The sequence below is a fragment of the Cucurbita maxima genome, unplaced genomic scaffold, assembly GCF_002738345.1.
Source record: "Cucurbita maxima cultivar Rimu unplaced genomic scaffold, Cmax_1.0 Cma_Scf00002, whole genome shotgun sequence".
In the NCBI taxonomy this organism is placed as follows: domain Eukaryota; kingdom Viridiplantae; phylum Streptophyta; class Magnoliopsida; order Cucurbitales; family Cucurbitaceae; genus Cucurbita; species Cucurbita maxima.
In genome coordinates, this window is record NW_019272018.1 from 6,582,218 (window position 1) to 6,601,083 (window position 18,866).

The 18,866-nt window shown below is 38.4% G+C and overlaps 2 protein-coding genes across 8 annotated transcripts; one reads left to right on the forward strand and one right to left on the reverse strand.

Moving 5' to 3' along the window:
- On the forward strand, positions 1-975 carry LOC111497402. Its single transcript, XM_023148190.1, has one exon. It carries the CDS (start codon positions 1-3, stop codon positions 973-975), a length of 975 nt encoding a protein of 324 aa, XP_023003958.1.
- Positions 976-2,046: 1,071 nt separating this feature from the next.
- LOC111470798 (formin-like protein 20) lies at positions 2,047-18,728 on the reverse strand. Of its 7 annotated transcripts, none has more exons than XM_023116425.1 (17): positions 18,107-18,728; positions 16,279-16,982; positions 15,981-16,202; positions 13,161-15,904; positions 12,899-13,019; positions 10,283-10,354; positions 9,116-9,214; positions 8,902-8,943; positions 7,318-7,398; positions 7,168-7,218; positions 6,986-7,067; positions 6,223-6,317; positions 5,366-5,437; positions 4,852-4,968; positions 3,701-3,769; positions 3,534-3,600; positions 2,047-3,038 (listed from the first exon to the last, which is right to left on the reverse strand). In XM_023116425.1, exons 1-17 carry the CDS (start codon positions 18,177-18,179, stop codon positions 2,887-2,889), a joined length of 4,863 nt encoding a protein of 1,620 aa, XP_022972193.1. In that variant the 5' UTR covers positions 18,180-18,728; the 3' UTR covers positions 2,047-2,886. The 7 variants fall into 7 exon arrangements, 4 of the variants coding, with proteins under 4 accessions (XP_022972193.1, XP_022972210.1, XP_022972201.1 ...); XM_023116442.1 differs by having other exon boundaries at positions 2,960-3,038; positions 3,534-3,595; positions 18,107-18,179; XM_023116433.1 differs by lacking the exons at positions 2,047-3,038; positions 3,534-3,600; positions 3,701-3,769 and adding an exon at positions 4,004-4,750 and having other exon boundaries at positions 18,107-18,179.
- Positions 18,729-18,866: the final 138 nt, after the last annotated feature.

The following is an 18,866-nucleotide window of genomic DNA, read 5'->3' on the forward strand; positions in this document are numbered from 1 at the left end:
ATGGAGGATTCAAGAAAGCTCCTCAGAAGATCGGTTTACAGTTTTCTTCTGAATTATCAGTTCTTCACCTCAATTGCGGCTGTTCTTGCGTTTCCGTATGCAACATCTGTTCTTCTTTCACAAACTGTTCTTCCTTCTTCTTCTCTTTTTTCCTCTGCTTTTGATCATTTCAGGGCTCTGTTTGATGCTGCTGGGTTCCCCATATCTTCAAAATTCTTCACAATTCTCATTCAGAAGCTCTCTCAAACGGTTGTTTCCTCCATTTATTCTCTACCCTTTTCTCTGACTTTCCTTTTGATTTCAAAAGCCTGTGTAATTCAAGCTTTGAATCAGCAGAAACCCAGTTTGGAGCCGTCTTTTTCTTCGATTATGTCGCTTTTCAATCCCCTCCTTGTGACCCATGTCTGCATTTCGTTCGTCTTCGTCTCTGTCAATGCAACAGTGTTTTTCCTGCTGTTTTTCGCCTTCAATTGCCTCCAGGGATTTGGGTTCTTCTCCCCCAATTGGATCATGTGGGTATCAGTTTTGGGGGCTTTTTTGTATTCAATAGCGATTGCTAAAGCCATCATAATCTGTAATTTGGCATCGGTGTTGTCGGGGATGGAGAGGAAAGGGGGATTCATGGCGATTCTTAAGGCTTGGGTTTTGATTCAGGGGAGAAGCGCGACGGCGCTGTTGGTGGCGCTGCCTTTCAATATGGGTATGGCAGGCATTGAAGCTCTGTTCCAGTACAGAATAGTGGGAGGTTACCATTCAAGGGAGAGATTGGGGGCTTGGATGGTGGTGGAAGGAATGTTTGTGGCGTATTTGTACTCTGTTTTTGTGGTACTTGACGCCATTGTTAACACCATGTTCTTCAAAAGTTACAGAATGGGTTATGGAATGTGTCTGGAAAGGAAGAGGTGTGTTTGTTGTTGGATGGATGTTGGTGAAAAGGAGAGTGACGGTGGATGGCCTCCATTGGAAGGGGTTTGAAGAAGTTCCATGAGAGAGATGGTTTCAGGCCCATTGAAATTGAATTGAAACAGAGACTCTCTTCATAAGTTTTACTCTATGGGGAGTCTGCAACTCGTGAACTTGCTTGAGCAAACAAAAACAAAACTGCATTCCAATTCCTATTTCTTTCAAGCTGTAAATAACCTTATCTTTCATGATATTTGAAAGCTTTTATCTATGTGGGTTTGGGTTTTAGTACCTTTGGTTGTGTTACTGTCTATTTTAATGGAAAAATTTACCCTAGATGCTTACTCTTTCTACTAAAAGTCACGTAAAGGTTTCAAAACTATGAATGTTGGATGAAAATCAACATTCTTTTGACTCTCATATTATTTGTAACAGCTCAAGTCTACCGCTAACAAATTTTAATGTATCTAGTTTTGGTACCATTTGTAACCGTCCAAACCCACCATTAGTAGACATTGTTTGCTTTGGTCCGTATCACCGTAAACTTCACGATTCTAAAACGTGTCTATTAGGAAGAGGTTTCCACACCTTTATAAAAAATGTTTTGTTTTCCTCTCTAATCATGTGAGACCTGGTGGTGACATGATAGTGACTAGAACACTTACTTCGATTAAGTCTGAAAGGACGACGTTTCTTCCCATATTTCAATCTTTGAGTCGAGAAGCAAAATCCCCAAATAGAAAGTAGAAATGTTCAGGCGGATGAGAACTAATTAAAGAAACAAAACAAAAGGTGCCATAAAATGGTGAAGACAGCTACTAAGTTAAAGCACCTGTTTGGTCTCACGACGAGTAGAGTACATCTTACGGCGGCTTTAATAAACCCCTGAAAGAGACGGCTTTAATAAATGCTATGAAATAATTGCATATTTGGCACCACATATCTCCAGCAAGTGCTACGAAAGCCACCAAATTTTTCAAGCACTTGACCCAATTCTTGTTTTGAGCCTTTAATCATAAGCTCTAGTGGACAATGCTTGTCTCAAAGATTCCGCTAAGGACAACAATCAAGGAATAATGCAAGTCACACCATGCATGTGGACTTACAGTTCTTCCCAATATAGTAATGCAGGGAGCCAAATCAGGACAACAAATGGATGATTTTCATGAATGACTTTTAACTTATGTTACAACTTTGAAGAGAAACGACAGATTTCAAACGTGGCCTATATTTTCAATTTATGTTACAACTACAGTGGGGAAAACCCGTCTTCTAATTACCCTCTATGAATCTGCACAACATCGTCAACTACGACGGGTTTGAGTAAAAAAAAAAATCTACTGATAAGAAACTACTTTCATGTTACATCAAACAAAAGAAAAATTTTACATTCTAGAGTATGGAATGGTTAGAGAGGCTCTGTACACGGTTTCGTGGAACGGCTGGACTGCTTCAAGGATGCAATTCCGACGCATTTGTTCTCTGCCCAAAAAATTTATGCCAAATGCTTTGTCAAAGCCGAAACCAAATCACCTACTTTAATCAAAAGACTCATCTAGGACTGAAAATACTCTTCTGAGTCTGAAAAATTCTGCTGGAGGAGCCAACCCATAATTCAGGATTGCAGCTACCAGCACAGAGGACACCTTTGCTTCGCGAAGATAGTCAGCACCCAATATATCTCCATGATTGACCTTGATCAGTTGAGTTGGGGCGTGGTTTTGTTGATTCAAGCAGCAGCCGGTCAAATATGCACGAATAAACAATTTGGCCAACTCAAAGTTCTGCAGGCATTGATAAACATCCCATTTAGTTCATATCCGAGTCAATCTGAGGTTTTAGCACTGCAGAAAAAATCTCAATTGGACGTGTTTCGGAGCTGGTCACACGGCATGTTTCCCCTTGGCTGCAAGGTGACAACCGAGTCGTCGATGTAGGATGAGAGCTCAATCTCCCATGCTAAGGAGAACTCAAGTATATCACCTATTTCACGCTCTTCTTCGTAAGGCTAATTCCTTTGGCATTCTCCATTTCAGCATCCTTATCGGATTTTTTCTTTTCCAATTCAGCCTGTTTGCAGTTCTCTTCGTGGGCTTTCCGAAATAATCTCATAAAGTTCAACAATGTCACTATAACTGCAGCCCAATTGGTGTAGAATTAGCCAAGTAAATATCACAGAGTAAGAATAAAAAGAATCAACATCAATCCCTCGAGCATTACATAATTGTACGATCCAAACAGTTTGAAGTTGAAAACAAGGACATGCAAGTACCATGAATAACAATGTTATCACAAACTCAAGGTCATGATTCAACATCTCTTCATCCAACCATTTTCATGAAAACTAGATAAGGAGGGAATGGGAAAACTACAAAAAACTTTGGATAACAAAACAAAGTCCAGTTTACATAATTTCCCAGCCAAAGAATATTAAACACAAAGTGACCCAGCTTCTCAAGAGAGGAAAGAAATTGACTATTCATCAAGCACACATGATAATAATGATTAGGTGCAGAATTATTAACGAGAAAACAGAAACTTGGAAGAACAGAGGAGTAACTTGATTCAAATATTTTCATATCAACATGTAGTGAGAAAATAGAAGTGCAACCATAAGGAACATAGCGTACCCTGCTCAAATGGACAACGAGCCGGGTCCTCACCAAAATATAATGCAAGTGCGTCTGCATTTCTACCCTGTCCACCAAAGGACAGAATGAAAAATAAGATGAGATTGCTTCCTTTACCTGCCATCATTTAATAATACTCTAAATGGTAGTTCGATCTAGAAAATTACCACAACAGAGTACAGATTTGTCACCGACGCCGCCTCTGTCTCAGCAGTAGCAATGAATTCTTTCAACGTCTAATTTTAGGACAAAAAAGTAGAGAAAAAAAAAGGTTTTCAGGGTTCCAAATAAAATTTCTATTCAAAATAAAGAAACTATTGTTTTTGTCTTGAGCAGTTTGACAACACCAAAAAATGATTAAGAAAATGCATCAAATTTTAGCATGACATTGGTTTTTCTTATTTAAGATATTCACGTCATAGATTGGTGAAGTATGGTTCGGATCTGCATCAAAAGGTCTGCATGAGGAGTTTTTCGAATTGGAAGTTTGTGGGTAAAAAGTGAGATGTTGATCGTTGTGAATCCAATTCTCTCTGTGATACTTCAAACTCAGTGGAGATTGCAAATAATTGGTTTTCTGTCTCAGCAATAGCAATAAATTCTTTCAGCGTCTAGTTTTAGGACAATATAGCACAGAAAGAAAGAAACGGGTTGTCAAGAAGCCAAATAAAATTTCACAACTATTCAAAGTGAAGAAACTATTGTTTTTGTATTGAGCAGTTGAACAAGACCAAAAATGAAGCAAAAAAGCGCATGATAACATGACAAGATTTTTATTGGTTGAGATATCAAGTTTTACCATGACATTGGTTTTTTCTATTTAAGACATTCACGTCATAGGTCGCTATAGTATGGTCCGGATCTGCATCAAAAGGTTTTCCGAATTGGAGGTTTGTGGGTAAAAAGTGAGATGTTAATCATTGTGAATCCAATTCTTTTTACTGAGATACTTCAAATTCAGTGGAGATTGCAAATAATTGGTCTTTTTCCCGACTATTTTATAACTTATACAAATAACTAGATAGTTCAAATACATGATTGCCAGGTTCAATTTCACAGTCTAAAGTGTGATTAAACAAATTTCTGAAGTGAAGTTTTTATGTATGATTAATTCTTTCATGGGGCAAATGAAAACATGATTTTACTGTAATTATCCTTTTAAAGTAAATCAATATAGGGCAATGCATGTTACTAGAAAATACTCCAGAGACATATGACTATGGAAGAATAAAAGAAAATAGAATCAAGTTAGAATCACTATGGAAGAATAAAAGTGCAGAAAAGTTCTTGGGAAAAACATATGAAAGGGCAGATGTACCTTTCGAAAAATTTCAGAGACTGGGCCATCATTTTCAGAAGCAACAAATTCCTGCCTGACCTTTTCTAACCCCTTAATTATAGCTTGCATTTCTTCCGCTAAAGACTTCAATTGTATCTTACAGAGAGGAAAATATGATGTTAACAAAAACCAAGGACCAATGATGTATTACTATTTAAACAATCTTTCGTATGCTTGGATGGAAGGGAAAAGAAAATACATCAGAAACAAAGAGAAGAAAATTCCTTAGGAGCAAAGGAAAAGAAAAATTCTTCAGAAACAATGAGGTAGGAGGAAGACTGGGAGGCCATTACTGATAACGCTTCTTTGTGGGGTTTCTCTAAGGTTTGTGTTCTACTAGTATTACCTAAATTGAATGCAATTTGAAAATTTCTTGGAATGGTTTGAATATTACATTATCCTTGTGAATTTTTCTATTTCTTATAAATATATATATGTAAGGATATCCATAACAAAAACCAACAGAGTAATGGAGAAAAACAAAGGTTTGTACCTTGGTTGCTGCCTCTAGGCTACCCAGGTCCAAATGAAATTTAAGAAGAGCTGGTGTCTTCGAAGCAAGGACCTAACAAATTAGAGATTGCAATCCAACTTTTAGCTGAAGTATAGTAGGGTTTATCTCCTTCCAGAGATGCAACAAACTGATAAAAGATCTAGGAACGTAGTACTCAAACCATGAAATCTGATTCTCATTCATCTCTTTACATCGGAACAGCATGCATGATGACCAGAGGCCCTCTAGAGCAATATACTAAAACTTTTTCAGACGTCTTGATAGCTTCATGCTTTTAGGTATCATTTTCCTTAACCCAATGTGTTGAAGTCTATCTATTGCCTTCCCTTTAAGACTACCACTCATCACGTTTTAACATTTTTGGTTTATCGAGCACATTTACACTCTAATATGTCAACATAAATGGCAGTTCGTATGCAGATTTTCATCTCCTATCACTACTCGAGCAGGCACATTTGAAAAATCTCTTTGAAGGATCTTTTGGGGGGCTAGGGGTATGGGTCTCTTGTACATCTTCGACAAGGGTTGAACAGTTCTCACTTTTTTGTGGTTCTTCCTCTCCTCTTCGCCTGCAATTTATACTTATCTTCCTATTAATGAAAGTATCGTGAGGGAAAAAAGTATAGCTTGTTAATTTGACCAGCTTCAGTGCTTATACAGACATTTCTCACTATGAACAGGGAACAAGCTAGATATGCATCACTAATATATCTACATATTATGTAATATGTGAAAGTATAATCCACGTATAACTCCTCTAATTAACCATGAAGTGAATTGCACAAATAGCCAATTAGCGCAGCATATTTAAGTAAAGGTATAATCAGAAGGAAAACCTTGCAAAGATAATGCATGAGCGTCATCTTATTATTAGAAGCACGTGTATCAGCAAGCTTTAAAAGACTGTCCAACTTGAAGCCAACTGCAGAACCTGTAAGCTCATATTTTAATAGGTTTTTTAACTAAAAAAAACAAGAAATGAATGAACAAAGTACAAGACGTCCAATATATAAAACCCTTCAAAATTGCCATGAAGTTTTGGGGAGATGAATGATGAGACAGTATCATGCAAGCATTCAACCAGAGTAGGATGAGCTACTGAAATTAGCCATTCATTGAACAGGTCATGAGTTTAATTTAAGATTAGAAATTGAAAAAAAAAAAAAAGGAAGAGTAAGAAGAAGTATACTTGCATATACCACCACCGAGCAGCAGCAAGATTAAAAATAGTGTTTCTTTTTCAATACTTTCATTGTTTTAGGTTCCTTAGAAACAAAGATAAGTCATTCCTATGCGATGGATCAGGAAATAGACCAATCATCAACCAATAAATGCACAAATCATAATGGTAATATAAGTGATACATTATTTTAGCACCTTTCGTCATTGTCCCATGAGACTATAAAACTTAAGTTTTTCCTGATCAAATAATAATTTCACACCACAGAGGATTTCTCATAAAGTATTGGCATTTATATTGAATTTACGCTCCTATTTCCTTTCCTTCCAACCTAGGTTTCAAAATAGATGAAAATAGCTAAAGATGACTTTTCCATATGAACAGCACATTCCAATTACCCCAAGTAATCAAGAGCTTACCCCTCGCCGTTCCTTGATTCAGTGTATTCCCCAGATAAAGAATTTTCTTCATAATCTCCTTCAGTTTGGCAGAATTCCTAACCTACAAAGTAGTAATAGTTAATTTTAGAAGGTTTAAAGCACGAAAAGGTTGAAGTGCCAAACCAAAACTACGGCAGGATTTTATTCTCAGCAGTAACAACCTCATGACAAGCCGAGTTGACAGTATTCAAACTCTTCTTAAATTCTGATAACTGCAGATGGAAACCAAAGATGCCAGGTAAAAGATGTAATTCAATAATCTAGAAATAATGAAACAACAAAATTAGTTTAAATTGATGATACCACCAAACCTGAGAGCCGAACTGAATCTTAAAAGAAAACACTTTCATCTTTGACTCTACCCGAGGCACTTTCATCAGCTCCAAAAAATACTGATACACAAGATAAATCAAAATAAATAAATTGCTTCGAACAATGATAATCAGACATTGAATAAGTCAAATCCTAACAAAGTAAATAAATAGATTTTAACCATTATAATCAGATAAAGCAATAAGTTAGATGTTAGACAACGAAAGAAATTTCAGAATATGATTTCTCATTGACTGTAACGACCCAGATCCACCGCTAGCAGATATTGTCCTCTTTGGGCTTTCCCTTTCGGGCTTCCCCTCAAAACTTTAAAATGCGTCTGGTAGGAGAAGGTTTCCACACCCTTATAAATGGTGATTTGTTCTCCTCCCCAACCAATGTGGAACATCACATTGACACTGAATGGCAAACCAATATCTTATGATTTACGAGATTTAAGCAAGAAGGCAGTGTGAGCTATTCAAATCAATCCTAGAAGCTTTAACAAATAATCTTAAAACAGAAGTCGAGACTGAAATTTAAAACTACACCAAACTTATAAAAAAAATTACAAGGAAAAGAGAGAGAGAGTGCAACATATACCCCCAGGAACGGCCTGTGGGAATTGAGTGGAGGGAAAATATTCCCCAGGAGCTAAATGGGAATGGGAACGGGTTAGTTTGCCTCTTTTGATTATATATTTATACATACATATTCTGAAGTTTTATTGTTTAATGACTTCGTTAATTTGATAGGTTTGAACTATGTAAGTGAACATTTGAACAACATGCATGGATAATTGGATAATTTGATATGGAATATAATTTTGATTCTATTAGAATGTTTAAGAGTTTTCTCTTTAATAGAAATTTCCTGTGGAGAAACATTTAAAAGGAAGAATTTTATGGAGAATTAACTATTTAATTGGGAAAGAAAAAATCCAAAAGATTTCATTTAATTTAATTGAAATTTTAAAAAAAATTAAAAAATTAAGAAACACTAAACAAGAAATAATGCTCCACAACGAACCCAACCCCTGCAATTCCTAGCTAGAAATTTCTATCAAATCCCAGCAGAGTTTAACGGAAAATTTTGTTGGGACATAGAGAAAACTATCATGTCCTTGTCCCATGAACATCCTTAACCCCACATGAGACAGGTGAAAATTTTATTTATATATTTTCTTTAAGAGACATCGAATATATTATAAACAAAAACTGGAAAGACGGCCAAAAGGCCAGGGGCCCTCCCCCGTCCAAGGAAACCACTTACATTTTTTACATTTGTTTTCCTGATTTTACATTTGTTAAACAATAAGGTCGAATTATTATGTAAAATAAATGGCTCCCAAGTATCAAACGTCTTTAACTACAAAAGATGCTTTTGCATTTTTTACCCTACTAGATGACATGAATTATTTGACAAGTGGTCAATCATATTGAACACTTCACGAAATCAATACCAGGAAAATGCAACAGCAAGTTAATATTTTTAGGTGTCACCATTACATGGAAACGATTAGTCCAACAGATTTCACGGCTGTATCAAGTAATTTATCATGTTCAACAAAGCAAACAGAATACCTGTTCACACTTTCCAAGGTTATCCTTATCACCAGTGTATCCCTAGATAGAAAACAATAAATTTGTCAAAAGAAATGATAAAAAGACGAAGAAAATTAAGAGTACAGGATATGTCACTACAGAATAATTAGTATTCTGAGAAACTATGAAAAAATGCTCATAGTCAAGTTTAATTCTTCCATCAGCCTCTAATTTCAAATATTAAGAAGTTCACCTTAAGAAGTTCCATCTCCTCCTTCGTAGGACAAAACTTTATGAGATTTTCCACCTGATCAACGTCTAATACTGATTCATCCATTGCTAGCACTGCAGCCTGAGATATCATACATTAAAAGCTAAACTTTTCATCAATTACGATCACCATTATCAAAAAAAAAAAAAAAAAAAAAAAAAAAATTACATGACTAACGCCAAAAACAAGTATTTGTAAAATAAAAAAAGAAAGTGTATTTATCAACTCAATATCTCCAACTTAGCACTATCCTCCTCAGAACATCTGTTCACAAGGGCAAGATTAAAACTTAATATTATGTGTGCGCTCAACCTAGTAATCTTACAGTTTTTCATATTCAAAATTTTCATTTTGTTAAAATTCATATTAGAACAGTAATACATTCTTATTGTGATATATTTCAAACTTCCAGTTGTCAAGTGAAGGTGATACATTGTCTTGAGCAGTCTATTCGGGCTTAATTAAGAAATGGTATTTGTAACAGTTATAATGAGGACAGGTGTTTTTCAGGCAAGGAATGTTGATCATCCTAGCGTGTTCAAGTTTCGAACTCGAAGTTCACAAAATACCTTTTATAGCTTGCAATGAAAGATGTGATGGTATGAGATAGAAATAGCTTTTGTAGGTCAGTCAATTTTTATCCCCTAAACTATGATCAGTCCAGTCTCCAATCGTTGCAGGGTGCAGATAGTTTGGCCATTTGGTCAAGTAAGAGCCCAGGAATTGGAATCAGCTGAAACAAGCGGAATATTTAAGGATTATATGAATTCCACCATCTCTCCTACTACCCAGGATTTGAATTATCAGCTAACATATTGTACGACTACAAGCCCAATAGAACTTAAGCTTGCTCCTAGAAAATTTGACAAAATTATCTAATATTGGTTGTAAAAGGTCAATGTGTGACATGAAAAACAATTATGACAAAAGTCGAAATAATTTCTACATGTGCTAGACTCATGAAAAGTGAAAAGAAACGTTAGTCATCATGTTTATAGAACGAAATTAAGGTATTAAGCATGTACAATATTCAACGCCTTTGTGTAGATGGTTTCAAACATACCATGAAAACCTAGTAACAAGAGTAAAGGATGGTTTCAGTTGATGCATAGGTGTGTTAGAAATAAAAAGTTGGTCCGATCATCTTACCATCATATCAGGAAGTGGCATCTTTACTTTGGTGAGCATAATTTCAGTGTTGTTAGCTCTTCTGAGGTCAATCTACAAAAAATATAAATGTATTCAAAATTTTAATTTCAACCCCCCACCCCCCCCAGACAAAAAATATCTAGCAGCATAAGAGTTCAACCAGCAACGGTGAGAAATATGATTCAGCAGATATTAAGTCTATTAACGTTATTTCTTTCCAGTGATCCATGTAGGCATCCATCGTAAATAAGTAAACCTTTTCCAAGTCCATTTCTATCAATGAGGACGGGATTGTTATGTTGACATCTGTGAACAAAAAGTCCATTATGAAAAAAGTAGATGAATTTGGATGAAATAGTGATCCACCAACTATACAATGTAAACTAACAGCAAATAAAATGGGAGAAAGCTCATTCCCTAAATACTGTATAATATAACCCCAAACATATGGGACCCTTCTCCTAAAAAAGTGTTAAAACACAATAAAGACACTATACTAAGTGACAAAACCTATAACCATGGTATTTAAAATTCAACTAATAAATCCCCCTTATGCTGGAGTATATATGTTAATCATGCCACAAATTACGACCAGAAATTCAATTCATGCTTTATTTAGAGACTTGGTAGCAACATCTTAACCTATTTTTTCAGTTTCATATATCTTGTGGTTTAACATAATGACAATAAACATGATTCGCTTATGAAATATCATATTGGAGGCAATTAGAAAAAAAGCTCACTTGTCACTCTGCAGTTTGACTAAATTGTGATATTGAAATCTAACCCAGTCTAAAGTTAGTGTATCAACATAACTTCACACACAAATTGTGTTGTAGCTCTTTATTCTGATTTTGTAACTTCACGCACAAATGTGTCATAGCTCTTTATTCTGATTTTGTAACTTCACACACAAATTGTGTCATAGCTCTTTATTCTGATTTTGCACCCACACGTGAGAGAACATTTTACTTCTTTCTTTTCTACTATAATAAATTACCCTAAACAAAAATTCAATACAAAGTTGACCTACGAACAATACCCAATCAACATCTAAGGAGCAATAACATGAACTTTAAGATTTCATGTCAAGATCTAGCTTTCAAGCTGTAATTTGTGATATCTTGTATTGACATAATGTTATTTGAATAAGCAACTTCTGGACGAGATAGTTTGGCTTTCCAGAATTCCTCAATATCCAAAAATAAGTTGTCCTCTTTTGTGAACTACATTAAGCTTAATTGGAGTGCTCTAAACTTCCTTGTACTAAAAGAATCCCTTTCCCACTCCTACCACCTCTATGGCCAAATATAACCCAAAAAAAAAATTAAAAAAAAAAAAAAACTAATTCAACATCCAAAGTCCTTTGAATGAGATTAACTATGATACATAGGACCCCTAAAAGCTTAAGCATAGCTCTAGTAATAACAATAGTAATAAGAAAGCCATCCGCATATACAACCAGCAGAAGAACTCTAAACACTTTATAAAAGACATAATGATCTTATGTTCTTTTATTCAACCCAAAGTTCTCAATTCAAAACATACAAGGACTTGCAAAAATGGCACACTTTCCAAAGTGGGAGAGCTCTTCTTGAAAAGGGCGGTCCAACACACCAAAGTGGTAAATCAAATTGCAGATCTTAGTCTTATTTGAAAGAAAAAACCAAACAACCCAAGAAATCCTATGCAACTTTTTGCTTTGAGACTATGCAATCTAACATCGTACAAGAGTTTTGAGAGAGAATTTGTGTAAATTGTATTGGCTAAAGACTCATATAACCATGCTCTTAACAATAATACACAGCTAACTTATTCACTGAGTCAATGAAACATAAAAAAAAGAAATTAATGATTGTTTTTTTCTCGTTATACAGCACATCCAATAGAACACATGGCAGCTTCTGAAAAGTATGTTAATAAAAAAAAACCTCTACCCCAAACTAAATTATAATTTTTGAATGCCATTCAAAGAATATATTAGATCATAATAAAACAAATTTCATTAAGGAATGCAGAATCTGAAAAGAAACCTTCAAAAAATTGATGTTACAATTGCTTAAATCTGATACTGGAAAATTTCACAGGACACTTTATTTCTGAAGGTCATTCAGCGTTTGGAGGTTCCAAGTACTACTTAATTAGCAAAAATCACGTTGTTCTCCAAAGATGAGATTCAGAATTTATGATGTCTGCCAAGAATTAGAGTTGTACATCAAGCTATGATGGTTAATAAATTTTTAAGAAAGAAACTTTTTATTTCTGTTCCGCATTTGACAAAGTGGTGATTTTCTAAACTCAATGAATTCTCTGATACTTCGAAATATGAGGAGGTATAGGAACTGAAGCTCGTCATACTAAATTGTGAACTACTATTTCAATTTGGTTTGAGTTAACTTTTCTACTGATTTACGTGGTACAACTCTTTAAGTTGCACCTATACCAAGCACCAATGTAACCAATGTAAAACTCTCCCACTCCAAGTGGGAATTGCATCAGGTTTTCAAATGATTCAAAATCAATAATAATTGACAGATGAGATTATATACATGTTAATCCTGTAGTTTCCGTCATCAAAATGAAAATTCCAACAACGTACTTCAACTATAAAATTACCAGATGAACTTTGTCAGTTTTGGATCCAGCAGACTTCCTTCGAGATTTGCCTCCATCAGCAGGTTTGGAAACAGTTGCAGAAAAGAGAGTCTCTATCTCGGTCACATCAAACTCTGATGCACTGAGGAGAGGGAGGAAAAGGAAGCACCAATAAGAAGCAAACAGCATAAAATCATTAAAAGTACTGAGAAATATCCTCTTGGAAGACTGGATTAATTTCAATTCAAATCGGCAAGATACATAAAAAGAGAATTCAAAATACATTTGAGTCTCGCCATATCTCTGTAGTTCTTCCCATAAGCTCCCTTGCAGAGCTCTTGTAACCTTGCTCCAATGTAGAGGCTTCAAGGAGGACCTTCGAGGTGCAGAAGTAGCTGAGCGTGTTAGCCCACGCCCCCTTCCAGCAGACAAACCTCTTGGGTCAGGAGGTGCAACAGCTCCTCCTTTTGAACCTAGTGGTGGAGGTGGAGGAGGTCCACCACCTGGAGGTCCAGGTGGGGCTGGAGCATGACCACCTGGAGGAGGAGGGGGTGCAGGAGCTCCACCACCCCCAGGTGGTGGAGGGGGTGGGGGAGCTCCACCACCCCCAGGTGGTGGAGGGGGTGCGGGAGCTCCACCAACCCAGGGTGGTGGAGGGGGTGCGGGGACTCCACCACCCACGGGTGGGGGAGGTGGTGGTGGGGCTCCACCATACCCGGCTGAGGGTGGCGGTGGGGGTGGAGGAGCCCCACACATTGGTGGAGGGGTAGGTGGTGGAGGATTCCCTTGCATTGGTGGAGGTGGCGAGGGTGGTGGAGGATTCCCATGCATTGGTGGAGGTGGCGGGGGTGGTGGAGGAGCACCATGCATTGGTGGAGGTGGCAGGGGTGGTGGAGGATTCCCGTGCATTGGTGGAGGTGGAGGTGGAGGTGGAGGTGGAGGTGGAGGAGGATTCCCAAGCATTGGTGGCGGTGGCGATGGTAGAGGAGCCACATGCATTAGTGGAGGTGGGGGTGGTGGAGAAGCCCCACGTATGGGAGGCGGTGGTGGTGGAGGAGTTGCATTCATTGGTGGAGGAGACCCATGCATTGGAGGCGGAGGAGGAGGTGTAGGAGGTCTCCTCTGCATTTGCATGGGAGGGATCAAAGGAGGGGGTGCTCCAAACATTGGAAGGGGTGGAGGAGGAGGTGCTCCATAAATTGAAGGTGGTGGGGGAGGAGGTGGTGGGGGAGGCTGTGGTGCTCCATGTAATAAAGGTAGTGTTGGAGATACACCATGCGTGGGTGGGGATGGAGTTCCTTCCCCTGGAGATGGTGAAGGAAGTGCCCCTTGCATTAATGGGGGTGGGGGTGGGGGTGCACTATGAACTGAAGTAATAGGTGGGGGTGTTTTACCACCATATATTGGAGCAGGCAGGTGTGGTGAAGATGGTGGAGCAAGTAGTTCATGTATCCTAGAAAGAGGGGGAGGTGGGGGTGATGATAGCAATATACCTTTATATGCCAATGAAAGAAATGCTGAAGGAGGAGATACAACAGGTACACGAGGAATACTTGCAATATTCTTTAATGTAGATGGCAAGGCCACAGAGTGAGGTCGAGGTCGAGATGGGGGTGCAGGTGGAGGAGGTACAGAACCAGCCACCTTTACACTAGAAACAGAAAAATATCTTTGCTCCCATGATGACTGTGTAGAAGAAATGGGCAAAAGCATCTCACTGTTCTGCCTACTGAATGGAGGAGGAGGGGGAGGGAGAGGGGGAGTCACTGCCTTTGATGAGTTAGCAATGGGTGGTGGTGCTAAAGACACAGAAAGTGGTGGAACAGAGTATGTCGACTCCATATGGTGCAAGGATGGGGGTGGTGGAGGAGGTGGAGGAGGTATTGCATTTGCACTGGGGAGTGATGGTAAATGTGGAGATGGAGGTTTTGTGGGAAGGGGAGGAGGTGTTACTTCAAGTTGTGAATCACTTTGTGATGGTTTTGGAGTTTCAGAGGAAGAATCTGCTTCCTCAATTGACTCAACTGGAGATGGTGCGCCAAGCATGAGTTCCCCAGGTGCAGAGTGTGAAGACCATGCAGAATCCACTTTTTGATTTTTTCGTTCACTAAATAAATATGTAGAAACCAGAGAATCAAGGGTGGCAGAACCCTTTGTTTTGGAATTTGCACTTGTATCCTTTGATGGTGCAATACTGGCCAAAGCAGCTGGGGCACTGTTATATCTTGAAGGAGGATAGGAAACATGCATAGAGTTCATATAAGAGCCTTTGTTAGGAGGAATCCACCTAGAAACTGCATTCGGCTTTGCTTGTTTTGCAGAAAAACCTTGAGTCTCTTGTTGCTTGACTTTCTGTTTGGCTGAAACCATATCAGTGGTAGGTTTTCCACTTGGAATAGGCAGTTTCTTGGGGATTGGTGTTTGCAATTTTTCAGATTTTTGTCTAGAACCATCAGCACTCAACTTTTTCTGCAGAACCTTGTTTCCCAATTTCGCAGGTGCAGCATCTCTTCCATCATCCTTTTCTTCATTATCTTCAACTTTTCCATATGCGGCATCTACCAACCCCTGGGCTTTCACATGAGTCAAGACATTAGCAGCAGCAACCAGGAAGGAATTTGAATTCATATCCCCATCATCCACAGCAATGTCCTTAACAGCATTAAGGTCGGAATATATATTTTCATCCAGCTTGTACTTCACATCATCCACAGCAATGTCCTTCACTGCATCAAAATCTGATTTCTTCACATGCTTGAGATTTCCATCATCCGTTGCACAATCTTGGAATGCAGGCGGATCAAAGTCCTCCTTCCAATCTGCTTTACGGTCTGCACGATTGATCAATTGAGGATGATTGGATCCCTTTGCTTCCTGCCCATCCATTGCATTACTGAAAATCTCTTCAACCTCAAAAAATTCTTCAGGAGAAGCAGCTCCAGCTTCATTTTCATCTTCATCATCATCATCAAAGGTTGTGGTAAGATTGGGGACAACGACATCAGCATCAGCACCCAAAAAGAGTGCCTGACATAAATGCAATCTCGTATTAACGTTTATAACTTGACAAAAGCGCATTCACAAAAGAAGACCAACAACTTACCTCAACTCTGAAGTCCTTAGGGAGCTGGTCCCTTGCATCCCATAAAACATCAACTTCATCACGGTTCAGCATTATAATATTTGATCTAACAAATGTTGTGTGAAACATAACTCTAAACATCATCTCCTCGTGTACTAGATCTTCATCCAAATGGATGCATTCAACAACTACGTCCCCTTGAATATGGCAATTAATATCAACTTTCACCAGCATACACTCTTCCTGTGGTAACAATTAATAAGAAAACTTAAATGTTGGTTAATTTCAGCTTTCAGATTTTGTGTTGCTGAGTCATTACCTGTTGGTAGTTTCGGATATATTTTCTGTTGATAGATGTTGAAAATAAAAGCTTTGAAGTTCTATCGGCCGGTATTGAGGGGTCTTGACCATAGACACGCACAACAGGCCTACACCCTTTTCCCCCGTCAAAAAGAGGTAGAACTCTAAGTATTAAACAATCCAAAACTAGGGGTGTATCTGCTGGAGGCCAATTAGAACCTAAGTTTCTCCTGGAAATGTATTGAAGATATCTCAGCTGGGAAGGCTGAGGGTTTAAAGGAGATAAAAGATGGAGAAGTTCCTTAGGAGCTTGCTTGTAGACCATTTCAAGAGTCTTCTGCTCCCCACTGTACTGTTTTCTGTACAACAGAAGACCAGCTAGCATGAATGCAAGAACAGGCCATCCCCCCCTTTCACAATGCATCAATAACACATTCTGTTGACCCTGCAGCGACAACCAGCTTTCACTTGATCGAAGGAAGTGGTGAACCATCTCCAATGGCAATAAAGGACATCCCTCATATTGCCGGGGATAGTCCATAACTGTCATGTCATACTGACTCAGTACATCAGAAACTTGACTTCGCTTACCACCTTCTCTGAAGTTGAAAACCATGAAAGACGCATCAGGAAAGTGGCTCTGTAACTGTGCTACAATGCCATCCAAGTAGACCTTATATTCTTCTTCTTCCAACACTTCCGGGGAGAAGCAACAATCAAACACTGAAAACAAATAATAAGCATAACATGTTACCATGTGCCACTGTTAAAAACCATCTCACAAGTTGCTATCAAAATATCCATATTGATAGGTAGCCAAAAGAGAATATCTGATTGCAACCCAAAGCCATCACCATAACTCAATTACAGAGTGGTGTAACGCCACCACTCTGCAAACTGGTACAAAAGGCATTCCCATATAACAGTTATTCAACTAGGTTCTGGTGGCATGAATTTGACGGTCAGATAAATAGAAGAACGGGACAATTGGACCACAAACAGTAAGCAGCTCCCTTCGAGAAAAAAGAAATAGGTTCACAGAGCAGCAAAACTAGCCTCTTGTTCATAACAATGCCATTACTAAACTAATGGAACAAGCATTGATACAGATAAAGAACTCATAAACAGATTGAGCCTTGAACCTTCTCAGGTCACGTACAAAGGCCCCTATGATAAACGAAACTACAAATATAGGAACAACATAATAGAATATTATGTAGTTGTCATAGTTCAAATCTGTGCAAGCAAGAGGTCGACCACCTCAAGAAGTGGACCTTTCTTTCAACTCATGTCCCAAAAGTATTAATATCGTGACTGTACATTTCTCTAGCACCATGCATCATTTAGTTGAAGTCAGGAATCGTCCATTTTTTATTGGTATAAATCAATGTAGATTCTTACTCCTCTAATAGAGTATTTGATATAACCAGACAGGCAACCGCGTTAAGAGCGATGAGTGCGAGCGAGAGAAAAAGCGTGTCAACGGGGATAGGAGGCTGTTTCCGTCACATTCCACAGCCCAGGTCGAGGAGAAATAGGAGTACGGGGCAAAAATAAAATCCCGAAGAAATTAAGTACACCCGATAGTCTGCATCAGAACTATTGCGTTACGAAGCAGCTAAACCTAAACTTCAAGGGTTTATTACAGCATTGTCCCAATTGGCCATTATCATCGAGAATTGAGCTTGCATAAAGCTAGAAAAAATAAGCAATCGCCTAACTACGCACGTAAACAAATGACGCCAGGAGTAAACATTCTTCAATAGCTTAGCATTGGGGGGAAGCTGCATAAAATGAAAAACAACACGAAATCTCGATGGGAAAAAGAAAATTGTAAGGAAGCGTACCATAGACTCTCTCGGATATCTCAAGAAGCCGATCCGGCGGCTTCCTGTAAAAGAACCTTCTGAACAGCGCCATCGGATGGCGCTGTTTCTTCCTGGATCGGATCCAAACCCGTTGCTGAATAAAACACTAACCAGATCAATATTGACCAGCGAACCAGAGCAGATCTTAGAATTAAAAGGTCGGATCACAGCCAAAACCTCCGGAATTCAACCCAAAATTCACCAATTCAAATGCAGAGCGAGATTTAGCGAGCAAAAAAAAAAAAACAAAATCCCGACTACTTTCCGCCAATTAAACCCCAGGCAAGGGGGAAAAGTCTTCAAAGGGGGGAAAAATAACAAAAACAATCAAAAGATAGTCTAGGCAAAAAAATGTAAAAACAAAAATGAGGAGCTGATGAATCAGAAATGCGAATCAGAAGAGTAGAAAGAAGTGACAGTGGGGCAGAGAGATTGAAGGGAGGGAAGGAGGAAGAACACAAAATGGCGAGAGAGAAAGAAACGGAATTGGAAATGGAAAGAACTAAGAATTATGAATTTCATCAGAAAGGCTTATCGTGACATGGGAGGGGGAAATATAGCAGAGTGGATAAAATGGAAACATACTTCTTTCTCCTCTCTCTTACACATCAAACCCGCCAACGTACAAATTTTGCTTTTCGCGCTACCACTTCTCCCATCTCTTTGCCCTACGTGGCTCCCACGTGGCACTTTTATATTTTTTCTTTTTTTATTTCACAGCTTCAAAATTAGATTAATT